Consider the following 18,216-nt stretch of genomic DNA (forward strand, 5'->3'; position numbering starts at 1 on the left):
ATGCTATATGCATTCAACATGTATGATAATACAAATTTTATGTCACATGATCGATATTTGATCATTGTTTTAGCTCTTATGAACTATATATATATATATATGTTTTAATAAAAAGAAATTAGAAAACGAAAATATATAAGGAAAATAATAAAGAATATAATTAATTATTATTGAATTTGAAAGTCTAAAGAGAATAAATATAATATTTCATTTTATATAATTATTGTCCTTAATAGTCATTGTGTATGAGGATATATATGTCATTTAATAATTCACAATAGCTGCACTCAACAAGTTTATATGTTCACTATTTAATGACATTTGATATCAAATTAATGGCTAATAGTGGTTTATTAACGATGGACAGTTGGACACATTGTTTTTCGATAATTCTTCAGAATTTTACTATGTAATGAAATGCATTACAAGTATCTTTCTATATAGACCGAAAAAATAACTTGTGGGATGTGCTCGTCAAACAAAAAGCAACTAAGATTTGTTTACAGGCTTATAAACAAAACTTTTACATGGACAATAATTGATTAATCACGTTTCGATTTATTATAGAAGGTTTGGGAGGCCTCAAACCCCTTTAGCATAGCTCATAGAATCCTTGTTAGGTTTGTATAATATTGCAGACTTAGTTCTCCAATAAAGCTTGGCAAACATGCTCCATGATCAGGTCACCAAGCTCCTCAACTACTAAAGAGACATGAGATCGACTACTTCAATTCTATGTTGCCTTTATTTTATTAATTGGCATCATAGATCTGATCTACTAGGAGAATAAAGAGGGGACATTCTCCTAGCTATGACGTAAGATTTTTTTTTTACTATTTCCAATTTTGTCAATCTCATTTTTATAAGCATTAGTGTAAGTGTAAACACCAATCAAGAAGAGGTTAAGTCTTTACGATAATTGGAACTTTAATTTGGTGAAGGCACGCTTGAATAGAATAGAAATGTTCAGTAAGCATATATGATGGTGATCATATGTTAAAATTGTAGTAACATGGCAACACCACATGTCATATTTTTGACTTCTTAAATTAACAAACCTATTGACTTTGTGGTAAGTTAAACTAATTAAACCCCGATTACATAATCATCCTTGTCTTTAAATGCCACTTTGCCTAGGAATGAATCTTTTGAAGACTTAGGTAGGAAATAAAAATAACTATAAAGTCGAACTCCCCTAATTTAAATGGAGTAACTCCAAATGGTTATTGTATACAGCTACATTAGTGTGTAATATGATATGGAAACATATAGTTTAAACTTTAAAAGGTGACATTATCAGTATACCTTAATTATCTGTTGTTTATGACATGCTTCACCTAACTCAATACTCGAGCCATCTCACGATAAAGAAAATTAATTAAGATCTCACTTACATAGGATCCCTATTGTATTCATCAAAAGATTTCATTATCGGTTCTTGATTATTTTGTGCACAATTATGACGATAAAATTGCATTAGTTGCAAGTTTTTTTAATTATATATGAATATGCATGTACTCATCTAAGAAATTACATTTGCCCAATATCATTTGGTCTATTGCTATTAGTCTCCTCGTTGTAGCATTTCAGTTGTTTGTTGATAAATTTTATTTTATTTTTTTTAAGTAAGAAACTACTTCGGGGCAATAGTAACTATTAAATCCATCCAGAAACCAGCTAGAAACTGAAGGAACACATATAATAGCTGCTCGGTACTACCACGTAAGGAGCCTTATTAGAACTACAGGAAACAAAGTCTCAGCTACATTACTCAAGCAAATATCTTATTCTGTTTTGAAAAGGGAAAGAATGTCTCCCTTTACTTAAGTTGAGCTCACTAATCCATCCATTTAAGGGGTAAAGGAAAACCTTCACAACAAATCTAATCTTCTTGTCACTTGCTTTATTTTATTTGGGCCTCCACCTCCTGTCCTCCCACAGCCCGGTGCGTTTTTGGGCCTTCACTAAGACCCGACCCACCAACCAATTGCAGGAACAGTGACGTGGCAAGAAGTGAGTGGCAAAGGACGTGACGAAATGTAATGTAATAACGCGCGAAATCCACCATTAAAATAAAGATTCTCCCTTGACTCTTTCCTCTTTCCTCTTTGCCTCCATAACATAACGGTAATTAACTACCTGACACCCGCCCCCTCATTTTTCTCTCTTCCTTCTCTCTCTTTCCCCTTCAATCACACAATCCATTTTTCTTTCTTTTCGCTCCAAAACACTCCAATCCAACTTTCTCTTTTCCCTTTTGAACATTTAATTACAGAAAACTCGCCGTGATTCGAAACCCTAAATGCAACACACACATGATCATGGACAGGAAAATGGAGCGGAAGAGGACCTTCACTATGAACTGGGACGGCCTCCACGACCAAGAAGACGACTCCTTCTTCGAATCCCGAGAGCGGATGTCCTCCGCCGTCGCTATCGACCTCGAAGCCTCCTCCTCCGACGATGAGGACTTCGACGACAGCCGTATGTCCTTCGCCTCCTGCGCCTCCTCCCTCCGAAACGACCTCGAGGTCGAGGTCCGAGCCTTGTCCGGCGCCGCCGCCGAGCCTTCGTTTTCCTCTCCTCCGTTGACGCCGGACTACAACATCTGGATGGCCGCGCCGGGGTCGATCTCCGAGCGACGCAGGCGGTTGATGCAGGGGATGGGATTGGCCAACGGCGGCAGAGACATCGTCAGCTTTAAACGCATCGTTTCGAGTAAACCTCCAAACGGCGTCATTCCGGCCGTTACGAAATCCCCTACGCTTTCTGTGGAAAAGATACAAGTTCCTGAACCGGCGCCGCATGATCCGGAGGCGGAGGCGGAGGCGTCGAATTCGCCGTTGCAGGCGGTGCTTGTACGGTCGAGATCGGACGGAGAAATCGAGGCTTTCTCAGCGGATAAACGGAGGAAAGAGGAAGTGATCGGCGCAATCTCGAAGCAACGGCTGACTCGGACGTCGTCGACGATCGCGGCGCCGAGCACGAGAATGTTTTCGTACCCGGAGGTTGTGGCGACGACGCCGCAAAGCGACGGAGGAGCCAGGGCCGTCCGATCTAGACAGAACAGCACGGCGTTGTCGACGGAGTTCACTAACAATTTAGGAGCTTTCTTCTTGATTAAGAATCTGGACACCGGAACCGAGTTCATTGTGAACGAGTACGATCAGAACGGGTGTTGGAACAAGTTCAGTGATCTTCAAACGGGGAAGAAATTGACCATGGACGAGTTCGAGAAGTCCGTGGGGTACTCGCCGGTGGTGAAGGAGGTGATGCGGCGGCAGAATGTGACCAGCGACGCCGTGAATGAGAGGAAAGTTGGTTCACCCGGAGCCAATTCATTTGTGTCGAAAAGTTTGAGGATGAGCAAGCGAAAGGTGGCGCTGTTGAAGAATAGCATAAAAGGTGTGGGGAGTGCTGTGAGTGTGCTAATTGGGGATAAGGATCAACACCCGCCACCGCCGCTGCCGCAGGACCAGAAACCGAGCAAGTCTAATGAGTGGATCAAAGTTAGGCAGAATGGGAAGTCGTATAAGGAGCTATCAGCATTGCATTTGTGCCAGGAGATTCAAGCTCATGAGGGCTCAATTTGGACTATTAAGTTTAGCTTGGATGCTAGGTTTCTTGCTAGTGCTGGAGAGGATAGGGTCATTCATGTGTGGGAGGTTCAGGAATGTGAGATTATGTCCATGGATAGCAATGCGACCCCACTGCATCCCTCGTTGTCTCAGGATCGATCGGGGCCTCTTAGCTCTGAAGCGGCAATTTCGTCTGAGAAGAAGAAGAAGGGGAAAGGAGGCTCTTCCAGGAAAACAAATCCCATTCCTGACTATGTCCATGTGCCTGAATTCGTGTTTGCCCTCTCGGAGAAACCTGTGTGCTCTTTCGAAGGTCATTTGGATGCTGTACTGGACCTGTCATGGTCCAGAGATCAGGTCAGTTTTAGCTAATCCTTGCCATCTAACGCGCGATCTTCATTTAAAGCTGAATTGTAGACTTTGTAGTGGTTTGTTATCCTTAAGTTAGAAGACAAGCTTATGAGAATTTCAATTATGATATATGCATGTTCATTTGATATAACAAGGATTATTTGGGCTAATTTTGATCTGAAATGCAGCTGTTGCTTTCATCTTCAATGGACAAAACTGTTAGATTATGGGATATGGAGACCAAGAGTTGTTTGAAGATGTTTGCCCACAATGATTATGGTAAGAAGCATCTATAAACCACTGCTCATCTGTTGTCTGCATTTGTTGTTTGACCCTAAATATTATGCAGAATAGATGCATATATGGTGTTTGATTATTTCAATATCCTTTGGTTTCTTGAGTATAACATGGAAATTGGTCTGGCAGTAACTTGCATACAGTTCAATCCTTTGGACGACAATGTTTTTCTCAGCGGCTCCCTTGATGCAAAGCTTCGATTATGGGACATACCTGCTCGAAAAGTGGTAGACTGGACAGATCTTCATGAAATGGTCACTGCTGCATGCTATACTCCAGATGGCCAGGTCCATCTCAATTCTATAATGGTTTTCACAAATGCTATTATTCTGGTTTCATGTACTCTTAAACATGCTTCGGATCTTCATATGAAGTTGAATCAACTTAGAAAACTTTCCTATGACTTCTACTAATCATGGTTTAACTTTTTAACTGCAGGCTGCCATCACTGGCTCACATAAAGGGAACTGCCGTATGTACAATGCAGAAGGTACGAGTGTTTCATACACATAGTACTGTATATTCATTGGTCATGAACCCTGAAGAACTACTTTGTCCTAGTTATAAGTTTTTAACATATTCAAACAGACAGTGTATGATAAGGCTCATCTTCTTTCGTAATTCAGACTGTAAATTAAGTCAAGAAGGACAGATTGATATCAAAAACAAGAAGAAGAGTCAAGCAAAGAAAATTACTGGTTTCCAGGTAATGTAATTGTCCTCCCTTTGATTCCTTTCCAATAAACAGGTTCTGCATAAATCCTCTGGAATGATTGTTACCATTGTTCTTCTCTTCTAAACAGTTTTCTCCAACCAATCCATCCGAAATGCTTGTCACATCTGCTGATTCCCGGATTCGGATTGTAGATGGTGATAAAGATGTCACTCATAAGTTTAGAGGTTTTCGAAACACAAGTAGTCAAATTGGAGCGTCATTCACTCCCAATGGAAAGTACATTATTTGTGCTAGTGAAGACTCTAATGTATATGTATGGAAGCGTGAAGAGCCTCGAGTGTCAGCCGCAGGAAAAAAGAGCACAATCACCACCACTTCTCATGAATATTTTCAGTGTAAAGATGTATCAGTAGCAATCCCATGGCCTGGCACCATAAAGGGTGACCCTCCCCCATCTATACCTGTGCATTCTTCTAAGAGACACTCAAAACGTTCCTCTGTACAGCCAGTTTCAGGAACTGCATCGCCTACTAAAGAAGAGAGCAAAAGACTGTTGCCACCTCTCCCAAAGAAACACACTAATCCTAGCACTCCTCCTACGGCTGCGGCAGCGGAGAGACCTTCAACTCCCCCTACGGAAGATCAAGATCCATCTGAAATATCTCGAACGGATTCTGGCATTGGCGAGTCATTCGGCAGCAGCTCAGACCCTTCCTCTATTAGGTACAGTGGCGACTCATCTTCTATATTTTCTGGCAATGCATCATCATCATCTTGGTCTTCCTCTTGGTCCTCTTTGTTTGGGCATGAATCGAGCCAAACAACGCAAGCTTGGGGCTTGGTCATTGTCACAGCCACTCTGGAAGGTGAAATCAGAGCATATCAAAATTTTGGTATACCAAGAAGGGTGCAGAGCAATATTTTTGGAGGTCCTACCTAGTTCCTTTTCAACTTTGTGGTTAGTCTCATCAAATCAATCAAAAACTAAGTCAGTTCCCCCTGGTGCAGTGAGATCAAGGTACATATAGAACCGCACAAATGGGATTTCTGTTGTAGATGTCAAAACTACTCATCACCATCATCAAGAAGTCTTGAGAATTACAACCACAAAATCCATTTTCCCCAAAATGGATGCTTGTATACTTATTTTTGTTGTATCAGGCCAGAGTTGTATTTTGCTGTAAATGTCATGTCATTGTGTCGAAGCTGTTCATCATCAGAAGTATTTGTGAATTACAATTTAGTATTTTATATAGTTTCGCGAAGAATGTCACTGAAGAATCTCCATGGTTTAATCCACTTTAGCTTTATACTCAGATAACCTGATGTTTTTACTGGGGCCAAGTCTATAAAAGGCAAGAGAACTTGCGTTTATTACATTTACTTTGAATCCCAAAATCACCCGCCAAAAATGTCAGAGAGGAAAAGAGCCAGAGCTTCTTCGCCTTCGAGCCCACTCGCCACCGTCGACGACATTCAGAGACGCCTCCGTCGGCCTTCCTCCGCCTCCTCTCCACCGCCGATCTCCACCTTCTCATCCCCGCCGTACGATCCCTAACTCCCTCACGCTCTCCGATTTGAAATTCGTAACTAATTCTTACTAATTTCGGTCTCAATTTGACTGCAGGGAAGATCGCCGTGCTCAGATCCAGAAGCACTCGTCGGAATCGAAGCTGAGAACGACGAATTATAAGCTGGAAGATTACTTGGATCTGAATCTGCTCGCCGAAGTGTCTTCGAAAATCGGCCGCCGGAAGAAGGGAGAAACGACGTCGTTGAAGAGAGAGGTCGGAGATTTCGAGTGGCCGATCAACGAATTGAAGGTGCTGGTGGTGGAGTCGGACAAGGGAGCTGTGAGTCTCAATGACGATGTGGATCTGAGCGAGGAATTCGGGGACGGAGACGTAGAATCGTGCACGGCGTTTGGGCGATTCGAGCGAAGTGCCTTGCGGCGTTTCAGAAGGTGAGGATCACAATCACGCGTAGCTTGTGTGATGAGTAATTGTGCATAGTTACTGTGAGGAAAGGGAGTTGGGATTCAAAAACAAACTGTTAGTTACTGTTCGTAATTGTGCATGGGATTTTCGTTTTTGTTCATTTGATTAAATGGATTTTCATTTTCATTTTTGTTCATTTGATTAAATGGAGTTGAGAACAATCTGATTAAATAGGTTCTTGAAGGTCACTCGAAGTTGGTCAGGGAGTGCATTAAACAAATTTTGTGATATCCTACCAGGGATTTGATTCTTAATAAGAAATCGCAGATTTGTTTATGTCAATTTCTTTTACATATGTCGCTCGAAAAGGCAACTTTGTAGCGCGCGGATGCAGTAACTATTTTTTGGGCATCAAGCTCGTTATCATATTATTTGGAGAAAAAGACACTCTCCCTTTCTAGCTTTTTGGTAAATTAGCTTTGAATTGAGTTCATTTATGGTGTTGTTAGATTTTCAAATGTGATTACTTCTTCTTCTTTAAATTAAAAGAAAAACTTTTTCCACAACAAGAAATTTAGATTTGCGAACTCAAAAATGGTATATCCCGATATCTGGTACTATTTTTTTTTAGCACTCACCTTCTCATTGGGCTAATCTACCAATATTAAAATTAAAAAGCATAGAATACACTTTGATTCTTACATGCAAAATGAATATGACATAAGACAAGAAAGAATAACATCTGCTTACTTCTGTTTAACCTAGTCGTCGTCGCACATAATCTTCGTCGTTTCGTTCCATCGCCATAAAAATTTGTAGTCAAAATAAAACTTCTCATTTACAAATGATAGACTTATGTCACTTAGAAATAAACTAGTTCATTTTTCTTTTTGACATAAAATAAACTAGCTCATTATGCAAGTATATTGCATCTATGGGAGCCCTTCTAGTGAGGACTTTTAAATTGAGGACTTTTCGGTTTATGGTTTAAAAGGCTCAATTTTCGATCACATTTTGACATCTTATCCGTTCAGTTTTTAGGTTTATATGAGTAGATCATTTCTACAAATTTTCACTCAAATTGGTGTTCGTTAAGATAACAAACTAGATCAAATTAATGGACAAACCAAATCTGTCAAATATGAACCGTTTAAGTTCATAATTGATAAATCACACTTATGAATGTCTTAATAATTTTCAATATAGCTGAAAATTTGAAGAAATGATCTACTAATAAATACCTATAAACTGAACGGTCAAGATGTAGATATAAGATCGAAAGGTGAGATAAGCCGAAAAATCCTCACCAAGTCCTCAATTTAAGAGTCCTCACTAAAAAGGCTCATTTGCATCTATAAATGAAATGAGACCTGAATTCAGGTGGGCCGTATAAATTGGCCGTTTAGCCAAGGCCCGATGGAGTCATCTTCCACCGGCAGTCTTTGTCTGAAGACGATCCTATCCTTCTGTGGTTCTTCCCCAAATTGAATTCGAAAATTTCGCGCCTTCTGTAGCTTCCTCTCTACACTTCTTCAGCCTCAGAATGCCCAACCAAATCTTCCTCCTTCAAAAACGCCCAAGCTTCTCCTCCAAACCCTAAGCTCCCAAAACCATGGACGACAAAGACCTAGACGACGCCGCTCTCTGGGCCGTGATCGACTCCGCCGCCGCCTCCCACACCTCCAAATCCAAATTCCAATCCCGCCAACCCCTCGCGATCCAATACCACCACCGCCCCTCGCCGCCGATCTCAAACCCTTCGCCGCCGCCGAAGCTCTTCAAGACCGCTCGGATCTCCTACTCCGCCGACTCCGACTCCAAATCGGAGGGCGAGGTCGTCGAGGAGCCTTGGGCCTTCCACCCGCCGAGGAAGATCGCCAGGTCAGGAAACGACGGCAATTCTCTCGCCGTCGTCAGAAATGTGCCGCGCACGCCTACCACGCCGGTGTACGCTTCGCCGGAGTCGCGTCTGTCGCCGGGAATCGGGAGGTTTAACAGTCCTGGTAGCTATCCGCAGAGAGAAGAGAGGGAGAATAATAATCCGGTGCAGACGGCGCAGCATAGCTTGGCTGGAATGTTTCCTTCAGTTTCGTTGTTCAAGGAGTATCAAGATGCAGCTATGGCGGTGAGTGTTGCTATATGATTAGTGCTCTCAGCTCAATTTCAGTTAATTTTGATAGTATAATTGCTTGGCCTTTTAGGAAATTTAGGTTTTTCGAGCTACTTAATTTGGAAATTTTAATTGCCTAGATAGTTTATGTCTAATTAGTTTGTGTCAATTTACCAGATCTTGGAGAAAACTGACTACGTTAAGATTCATGGGAATACTTATATCAAAAAGTCAGGTAAAGGATTTGGAGAGAGGTTCTTGTATTTTTTGCGAGGTGGAATGGAAATGTTAGATTGAACATGAGAGGTGTATTGTGTGTTGTACAGGTTGGAGGAAGATATCATTTTACTTCAATCTCTCTTTCGAGATCAAAGACAAGAACATTGAGTTTGATGAGGGTCGGAATGTTCTGCGTGCAGAGTTTGTGGTTCGGGCACACATGCAGTAAGGATTTTGGGAACTAAGCATTAGATAGCAATCTGATTCATGATTATGTTTTATCTCATTATGATTTAGGATCATTGTTTTTGATAATATGCTGCTTCCCTTGTTAATAGGGGTGGTAGATTCTCAGATGGATGGGGCTCCTGTGATCGGCGGGAGAAGAGATTCAACAAACCAAATCATGATATTCCAAGTACAGCAGAGACCAGGGCGAAAAATAAAGCATCCTCGGTAGGCCTTTGTTTCTTATTTATATTGCGTTGATTGCTATTGTGGAGAACTGATATTGGTGTGTGTTCGTTATGAATTTCATTATCGCATTCTAGCTTCTCTCTTTAGATGTCACTGCTGCACAAGTGCTCATTGTATGCATTGTTCATGTAGAGCTCAAACCTTACTGGATGGTAATGTAGTGTTTGCCAATATAGGGTAGTTTCTATCAACTCAGTTCATTTAGGTCCCCGTCATATTTCACGTATATGAGAGTATGGGAAAAGCTGTCAAATCCGATTACTTACCTACCTGCTGTTCAACCTTGGAGATGTAGTTGTTTTTTATTCTTGTTTAACACATTTATAACAGAAAGAGACAGAAGATCCTTCTTTCAGCTTTAGCAAAAGAAAGCCTCCCCCTAGCCAACCAATTCATGTAACAAAAGAAAATGACCCACCACCTAGTACTCTTTTGGCCTCGATCGAAGTACCAATAATTGAGAGTCATAGACTTCTTCAACCTTCTGAACCATGAAGTAAGATTTCACAACTCTAATTAAAGTGACTAAAGAAATTTTTGACACAAGTTTAAACTATCACCATTGTGAAGTCTGAATGGGGGGCAAGATCAAGACAGGTGTCTGTGGTGGAGACTGGAGTCTCCAGTTAAATCGATGAGTGACTTTTGGGTTTGATCACATTCTTTATTCTCTGTTTTGATTGGTCTGTTTGATTTGAATTCTGTGCCAAATCATAGCTCATTATATGATTGCTGCTGTGGGTAGTGATCTGTGAGGCTCTGTGATTGGGATATAGGAGCTCATTGAGCATCTTGCATTTGCTAAAGAGTCTGGAGGAAAGAAACCTAGCTGATGATCACCGAGCCCACCCTTGTTTAAAGACTTCCAAGACAGCAGGAAGGAAGACACCTTCCTTAATTTGCTCCATGAAAAAATCTTTATGGTGACAAAAATGCGGCAAATTAAGAAATGAGTTTTTTGCTTACTACAAATGACAAACCTGTAATCTTTAGGGTCAGCTTCATAACATAGTGTTCAACCATGTGAACTATTTGATTTTGATTCAAAATTTGTATAGTACAGGTCACAAATATAATAGTTATGCTAAAGCCCATAAAAGTTCTGTTATATGGTCAAAATTAATAGCCTTGCTAAAAGTATGCCCTTAATGTGTGCTTCCTTTGAATCGTTTATTTGTATGTCTTGAAGCTTGTTTTCTATCAAGGACAAATGTAATATGCATTATCAAGTTTCATCTCCCTTTTCTGAGTGATGATATGATTTTCTTCTATTTCTGATTTCGATAACTTGTGAAGGTTATATTAGAGCTTCCCATTGGGCCAAACACACAGGTTGCTTGTCTGCTTTGGAGTAAAATTCAAGATACATAACACCAGCATTAGATAATCTAGTTTATAAATGTCAGAACCATGCATGTGCTATCTGTTTACTTACCTCCAGGCTTTATTTGCTAACCCATACATGGAAGACTTAATAATTTATAATAGGACAGGCTCTTGCATGATTTAAATCTATGTTTCTTTCTTCTTCTTCTTTTACTTCTTCTCCTTGTGCCAATAAATGAACAGACATATGATGCATGGTCCATAATATGCGTTTGTTTTCTACTTTTTGGAGGCTATGTGCTGAAAGTTCCATTATTGAGTACCTTCGCATTTGCAGGACTTGCTAGGAATTGGTGATTACAGACCTGGTGCAACTCAAGACCACCCATATCCATGATCAACAATGATTCCTTGATTGGATTTAATGGTCTGTACTGTATAAAACTATTAGCTGATAGATTATGCAAGTTTTTCCTTTGAAAAGTTGAAAGACATCGAATCATATACACAACTAGGAAAGCTGAAACTTCACTTGGAGCTTCCGAAAAGTATAACCTCTATACTTGCGGGTAGCGATGCTAATCATACTACTGTAGCTAGATTTACTGCTTTCTGATCTTGCTGGTACACAACAGATAAGATTTGATGTAATAGAACATTGGAATCAATGGAATGTGCTGTTTGGTCCTAGTCCCCTACTCACATTGTTGGAGAATGATACAATTTATAAAGCTGATTTACTTAAAAATGTACGATTTTTGGAGGTCTGGTTTTTACTAATTGGGTGCTAGTGCTACATTTCTTCTGTGTGGATTGTGGAAGTTATACGATGCTCGAATATACATAAGATTTCCTTATCCAGTGCGATGGTTACGGTAGATACTTTGTTTCTACTTTCTACTAAAGAGTTCATGCTAATTTTGTATAAAAAAAACCTATGTCCAGATTAAATCAGAAAGCCAATTATAAGTACCTTGAATACAGATAGCTATATCTACACAGCAAAATCTCTACTTATGTGACAATATTTCCAAGTAAATTTTGTATTTGCTTATTGACTTGACTCCTTCACCACATTCTTAACACTAAGGTAAAATGATATATCTGGGAAAAGATTAATGTCCGCTTAGGATTTCGTATTTAATTACTCTTTCTTTGTATTGTTTGATCTGGTACAGTTTATATACGAAGCACCGTACCTGGATGACAGACATCCTTCATACTTATTATTGTTATACAAGTGCAGTGTTAGGCGCAGTGGTTCAGATTGGACTGAACTTGACACAGAGAACCTGTGGTCCGAAAAGAAAAAGGGTCCTCAAAAGACAGGATGACACAGTTTATGTTCACCAAAAGAGTGCCCAAAACTGGTATCTTCTTCCCCTTCATGATTAATCTAACAGATCTCTGAGGCCATTGGCCTTCATGCCCTTTTGTTCTCTCTTTTCTCTCCCCCTGCTACTTTTATCACCCTCCCCTCATAAATTTGCTACATACTCCTCACGATTATTATATTACAGAGATTAGAACCCTCGAAATTAACTTAATTAAACGATATATTGTTTCTTTTTCTTATACTAAAAGATCATACATCTCTTGTTTGTTTTTTTTTTTTGCTTTTTAAGAAGGGGGCTGGTGCGGTTACGCTCACATCATTTACTACTGTATCCAAGTTTCCCTTGTATAATGAAGTACAGATTCATTGATCTTGTTTCATTACAGTATTGTCGTTAACAGAAGCAAATCATGAATTTCAATTATTCATTGTACTGATTTAATTTAAAATTTTAACGTACTGTCTTTTGCATTCTGTACATTCATTTCAAAATCCAATTTCAGTTTCTAATATCATTCAGTCCCAATGAAATCCCAAGTGCTATATATATATCCTCTATTACATATAAACTATTCAAAGTGATGCACAAAAACCTTTGCAGAACATCAACTATACTAATATAATGGAGTGATGGTTATGGTCCTAATGAGGCATGTGCAAACTCTGATCATGGAAGCAAGAAACCTTTCAATGGTGGGGGTAGTGCGGTCATTTGGAAGTCATCAATAAAAGAGAGGGTCTTCATCTTCTCTGTCTCCAAAACCAGTGGATGCTTTAACCACTAGAAGGTAAGACGTCAGTCTCACCCTATCTCAGCATCTCTATCCCAATCTGTATTTATGTTCATCTTTTGTGCTTAAAGTGACCCAATGCCGTTGGCCAAAGTGTTTCAGAAGTACACACCACTGTCTTTTTCTTGTTCATCTCTCTGTCTCTATCATTTTATCTTTTTCATATTCTCTTCATCTCTATATATATTCTGCAGGTACAATAAAGAGCAATGTTGGTGGAGATGACGTTTGTTTATGTGAAGTGATCGCCGGAGTTTCGATTATAGTACATTGTTCAGTCTGCCTTATTTTCCCAGATAAAGACTAGGAGGAAAGAAAGTTATGGGTAACCAGGTAATGCTAAGCGTGTCTGTCATTACTTTGCTTTGGTTGAATTAGTACGAATTGAGCTAACTCTTGTAACTGGTTTTTGAGAATAGGATGAAGGGTGGCCTTTGGGACTGAGACCGCTTAATGCAAGAGTTGGGTTGATGAGAAGAGAGTTATCTGCTGGTTCAGCTTCGTTTAGTACTTTGATCACTGGCTCTCCTACTTCTACTGCTTCTTCAGATCTTGATACAGAGGTCAGCATCTTGCTACATGTTACTTTTGGCTGGAAAATGTTTATGAGCATTGTCACTATGACTTCATTGTGAGTCAAACAAAAGAGTTTCTGTTCTTGGTATGGTTTTGTTGATTCCTTCATGTAACTGGTTTCAGTCAACTGGGTCTCTATTACATGACAATGGCATCACACTTGGGAGCCTCATTGGAGTGTCTAGCATTTTCGACCTCTCTCGAAGATCAAGCATGGGAAGAAGGACAATAGAAGCCTCGAAGAACAAGAAGAATTGCAAAACCAAGTATTGGTTGTTTTCACTCTGCTCCAAGCTGACCCCTGAAGATGTGGATGTGAGTAATACTCCTTCTCTAGGTCACTTTCTCGAGGCAGAAAGAAGAGGAAGTACCAACACTAACAGAAGAAATCCAAGACCAACCGAATACGGACCTGACGATTTCTCACCTGCTGTGCCGGTTTCAGAAGCAAACGGGCTATTTGTGGATGGTGTAGTTGCAGCTGCTCAGCCTTCAAGTGCTTCAGGGAGTGCAGATAATGGTGGAACAATATCAAACAATGAGGAGTTAATAGAATATGGAAACGGATTCAGAACCCCATTGCTGGTTTCATGTATGTGTGGACAACTAGTTAAATGAAGACCCCTCTTTGGGTATTTTTTTTTTCCTCATGAGTTCTGGATTTCTCATTTCATGTATTGAAATTTAGATTGCAAATTGTTTAAAGAGAAGACTTTTAGTTCTTCGAGGATCTGATAACTTTGTTCTCATTTTATGGCAAAGTTATATAACTTTGCCATTGAGCTAATGTCAGTTAATAGTCTTTTTAGGTACATTATAGTATTAAGCTCTGAGCAAGCTCTCTAATTAAGGGTGTCTCTAGTAAATGATTCCTTGATTAGTAAATGCTGCTCAATTCCATTTGGTGCTAATTGTGTCAGTTCCACACTTTCACGTGCTCTTAGATGAAGAAATTGCAGCTTAAACCTGTTTCAAATTGTTTATTCATTTTGGAACATGCCAGTGATTCATTATCATAAGTTCATAACAGCATGCAATTATAAATTGCAGGTCAAGTGAATGAGGCAAAGCAGAACTAGAATGAACATAACATTAAGAACTCTTTGAGGGGAAGATAAATGACATTTTATTTATATGATATAGAATTATATTTATAATTGGGTGACAAACCCTTGAGTTTTGCTGCTTCTTTAATGTAAAGAAAAGCAGACTAAACCCGACTCAAGAAAGCAAAAAACTGCAGACTTGGTGCGCCCCAAAGGACATACATATTCTCATATGCTTATAGCACTTAAGACCTCCAAAAGGTAAGTAAGATGTTCATACCAGTGATGGTCTAGCTCCTCAAGCAAACTCAAGAAAGCTAGTTCCATCTGCTTGATTGTTCAGAGAAAGGACAAGTCCATGCTCCATAGCTGCACTTGTCAAGGCTTGATGTCTTCATTGCATTCAGCAGATACCCTTGCTGAACTGCGACCACCCAATCTTCCAAATGATCCCAAAGGCGACAAGCCCTTGAAGCTACTGCTGCCTTCACTAACATTAGACTTTCTTGATTTCCTCGGCTTCGAGGGACTCATTTCCACCTCCACATCATTGTTGGCCTTGATATTGGCAACAACTAGTTGGGTGATGCTGGTTCGACAAAAGGGGCAAACAGGGACTGTAGGGCAAGATATAGATGAAGGGTCGGGCTTCTTGTGGCAGCACAGAGCAAGGGTGCAATGAGCACACATCTGATGGCCGCATGGCCCAACCTCAATTGTGCATAACTGATCAAAGCATATGCAGCATAGGTCCACATCGCTGGCCTGTTTGATATGATTCACCACTGAATAAGCGGGGTTTATGGACTCTCCACAACTAAGCAGTAGTATTGTTTTACTCAAAGACTATGAATGAACACAATCTAACACTATATTCCCTTTCAGGCAGGACAAACATAAGTAACAGAATAAATATTGCAAGCCTTTTCTAACTACCAATATTAGAAAATAGTGCATAAAATGGGAAAGTGTTCTCAGTCATTGCTTTTCTGGTGACATGTACTTTGCAATCCTCAAATTATGTCGAGCAAATATATTACCAGCAAAAAGAAAAAAAAAATATTCTTCATATCGAGCCAATTATAGAAAATATTGTCCACAAAAAAGTAAAATAAAGAATTAAGCAGGAAGAGAAAGCACATTCACCTCAGAGGCATAATCATCAGCCTCTACATCTGAATGCAAAGGAGATGGAATGGAGACTATCTCCTTCAAGATAGCTTTCTCCCTCTCCATGTTTGATTCCATTAACGCCCTCTCCAACAAAGCTTTAGCTTCTGGATTGAGTTCGCTGATGAACTTCAATGGTGATGGCCAGACAAGAGGCTCTGCTGATGAAGGGTTCAGTATCGCTGCACATGCTTGATGCTTGTGCTTCAGAGCAACCAGGTAAGGTATTCTCCTGCAGAGATAATTTCTTTTAGTTATACAACATATCCATAAATTCCAGAGGCCCTTGGTCTAAAGCAGAACATAAACAATTCAAGAATGATACTTGCAAGGGTATAGAGGATACAAATCTACAAGATAAGATCAACAAAAATACTAACAGTAAAATGAAGAGACTACGTACATACACTGGCTCAAAGTAACTTTAAATGTAGAAAATCAGGTGTAAAAAAATCGCTTTTCCAGGAGGTTTGCATTCATATATCAAATCAACAAACCAGATCTTCTACATTGTGATATGAAATAGGTAAGCAACTAGCTGACTGCTCTAACAATTAAGTAAATAAAAAAAAGTTAGCCATTCCTAATCAGGAATCTATTGATGTATTGGCTCTTAGTAGATCACGATTCATTAAACTTGATGACACACAGAGGGAACTCCATCCTGTTGACTTATATGGATTTTATAGTATTTCAACTTGGCAAGATCCAATAAGTTAATGTAGAAGCAAATATTTTACCATCTATATAAAAATGATTACCCTGATGAATCTAAATGAAGCCGATCTGCTCCCCAAGCAAGCAACTCTCGAATAGAATCTAAAGAACCAGCACGAGCCGCTAAATGAAGTGGAGTGCTTCCAGGGTAGCTGCAGAAATGGTAGATCCATCAATCTCATTGCAAAATTTTCACCAATTATCCACAACATGGTAGAACTGATATGGTAGCTGCAGATAAAGTAGAAAATAAGCAACTTTAATCACCTGTATCCACCAGTTGAAGCACAAACAAGTGCCCCACTATCCAGAAGAACATGCACACACTCTGCCCGGCTTTGTCGGGCAGCCAAGTGCAATGGGGTTGCACCACCTCCATCTCTAATATTCACAAATCTCGCAAATCCCCTGCGAATGCCAAAGTACGTAAATCAAACACCAATCATCAGAGAAATGAAGAGAAAGAGAGTGAGTAATAAAACAAACCAAGAATTTGCGACTGTGGTGGATTGTGCGGCGGAAAGAAAGGCTTGGAGGCAATCTGAATGGCCATAGTAAGCAGCATAATGCAGGCAAGTTCTTCCATTTAATGAGTCAAACATCAATATCTAATAATCACACAAATAAAACCCACGATCAGCATCTGATCACTAACTCAAGTAAAAACTACACCAAGTAAACATTCACCATTTTCACAGAAACAAAACAGAACATACATTTGCTCCTGCTTGGATAAGCTTTCTAACGCAAGCAATATTGCCATGCATTGCAGCCAACATCAGCGGAGTCTGAACCAATCACAAGTTCCAATCGATCAGATACAAACCAGAATATCCAAATCCAATCACAAATGTTCTAAACAAAACCACATATTCACCTGCTTATGGCGATTCACTATATCAGGACTAACAGACCGATCCAAAAGCATCGAAAGCACCTACTCATCATCACCAACACCCACAAAAACAAACCTCAGTTATCAATATTGATCAAATCTTTGAACACCAATCATCAAAACCAAACAAAACCCACCTCGATCCGACCACTAGCAGCAGCCACATGCAAAGCAGAGAGCTTCCCATGGCCTCTTCTCAGCTCCAAAACTCTTGGGTCAGCTTCCACCATATCCTCAACCAACTCCAGCTCCCCATTCTCCACCGCCCCAAACAGACCACCACTACTCTCCCGTGCCTCTCCGCAACTCAGCCCCTGACCCATTTCCCGTTTGGTGGCGCCACTCGAGTCGCGTGTTCCTCACGCGCCACCACTCTCTGTGGCGATTGGTGGAAATGGGAATACGCAATCCGAAAAAGTGGCGAGGAGTAGTAGTAGTAAGGGATGGGCAGCGTCTTGTCTCGGAGTTCGGTCCCTGACCGCCGAGATTTCGGGCAGCTGACCGGGCTTGCGAGGCTCTTTGCGATTGTCAGAGTTCGGGCAGCAGCTGTCAGATATTTGTTCCCGCACATTTTTAGATTTTATACGTCTTTTTCCTTTCGTCATTTTTTTTTTATATTTGGTCTTGGTTTCACACATGGTTTTTACAATTACAACGCGTTTACTGAATCGCCGCCGTTGATTTGTCACTGTTTTTTATATTATCCGTCGGATC

General features: G+C 40.2%; 4 protein-coding genes across 4 annotated transcripts; 3 read left to right on the forward strand and 1 right to left on the reverse strand.

The window, feature by feature from the left end:
• Positions 1–2,315: 2,315 nt before the first annotated feature.
• Positions 2,316–5,842, forward strand: LOC101291361 (WD repeat-containing protein 44-like). The gene is made up of 6 exons (XM_004305160.1): positions 2,316–3,935; positions 4,118–4,208; positions 4,356–4,513; positions 4,665–4,716; positions 4,853–4,932; positions 5,030–5,842. Exons 1-6 carry the CDS (start codon positions 2,316–2,318, stop codon positions 5,840–5,842), a joined length of 2,814 nt encoding a protein of 937 aa, XP_004305208.1.
• Positions 5,843–8,451: 2,609 nt separating this feature from the next.
• LOC101291652 lies at positions 8,452–11,368 on the forward strand. The gene is made up of 5 exons (XM_004305161.1): positions 8,452–8,964; positions 9,127–9,184; positions 9,276–9,393; positions 9,507–9,624; positions 11,309–11,368. Exons 1-5 carry the CDS (start codon positions 8,452–8,454, stop codon positions 11,366–11,368), a joined length of 867 nt encoding a protein of 288 aa, XP_004305209.1.
• Positions 11,369–13,309: 1,941 nt separating this feature from the next.
• On the forward strand, positions 13,310–14,292 carry LOC101291947. Its single transcript, XM_004305162.1, has 3 exons — positions 13,310–13,431; positions 13,518–13,661; positions 13,798–14,292. Exons 1-3 carry the CDS (start codon positions 13,420–13,422, stop codon positions 14,290–14,292), a joined length of 651 nt encoding a protein of 216 aa, XP_004305210.1. The 5' UTR covers positions 13,310–13,419.
• A 487-nt stretch (positions 14,293–14,779) lies between these two features.
• LOC101315252 (putative E3 ubiquitin-protein ligase XBAT31-like) lies at positions 14,780–17,859 on the reverse strand. The gene is made up of 8 exons (XM_004302680.1): positions 17,640–17,859; positions 17,485–17,544; positions 17,324–17,395; positions 17,094–17,215; positions 16,875–17,015; positions 16,652–16,759; positions 15,867–16,122; positions 14,780–15,485 (listed from the first exon to the last, which is right to left on the reverse strand). Exons 1-8 carry the CDS (start codon positions 17,823–17,825, stop codon positions 15,099–15,101), a joined length of 1,332 nt encoding a protein of 443 aa, XP_004302728.1. The 5' UTR covers positions 17,826–17,859; the 3' UTR covers positions 14,780–15,098.
• Between the last annotated feature and the right edge of the window lie 357 nt (positions 17,860–18,216).

This window comes from Fragaria vesca, linkage group LG6 (genome assembly GCF_000184155.1).
Source record: "Fragaria vesca subsp. vesca linkage group LG6, FraVesHawaii_1.0, whole genome shotgun sequence".
Lineage (NCBI taxonomy): Eukaryota > Viridiplantae > Streptophyta > Magnoliopsida > Rosales > Rosaceae > Fragaria > Fragaria vesca.

Excerpts from the sequence above, each read along its gene's own strand:
- LOC101291947 (XM_004305162.1), top strand. Across the intron at positions 13,662-13,797 it reads CTTCAGATCTTGATACAGAG|TCAACTGGGTCTCTATTACA; the intron begins GTCAGCATCTTG and ends AACTGGTTTCAG.
- LOC101315252 (XM_004302680.1), bottom strand. The coding sequence starts at position 17,825 with ATGGGTCAGGGGCTGAGTTGCGGAGAGGCACGGGAGAGTAGTGGTGGT. Across the intron at positions 17,396-17,484 it reads TAGTGAATCGCCATAAGCAG|ACTCCGCTGATGTTGGCTGC; the intron begins GTGAATATGTGG and ends TGATTGGTTCAG. Across the intron at positions 16,760-16,874 it reads GCTTCAACTGGTGGATACAG|CTACCCTGGAAGCACTCCAC; the intron begins GTGATTAAAGTT and ends CCATTTCTGCAG.
- LOC101291361 (XM_004305160.1), top strand. The coding sequence starts at position 2,316 with ATGATCATGGACAGGAAAATGGAGCGGAAGAGGACCTTCACTATGAAC. Across the intron at positions 4,717-4,852 it reads CCGTATGTACAATGCAGAAG|ACTGTAAATTAAGTCAAGAA; the intron begins GTACGAGTGTTT and ends TTCGTAATTCAG. Across the intron at positions 4,933-5,029 it reads AGAAAATTACTGGTTTCCAG|TTTTCTCCAACCAATCCATC; the intron begins GTAATGTAATTG and ends TCTTCTAAACAG.
- LOC101291652 (XM_004305161.1), top strand. The coding sequence starts at position 8,452 with ATGGACGACAAAGACCTAGACGACGCCGCTCTCTGGGCCGTGATCGAC. Across the intron at positions 9,394-9,506 it reads GTGGTTCGGGCACACATGCA|GGGTGGTAGATTCTCAGATG; the intron begins GTAAGGATTTTG and ends CCTTGTTAATAG. Across the intron at positions 9,625-11,308 it reads CGAAAAATAAAGCATCCTCG|GACTTGCTAGGAATTGGTGA; the intron begins GTAGGCCTTTGT and ends TCGCATTTGCAG.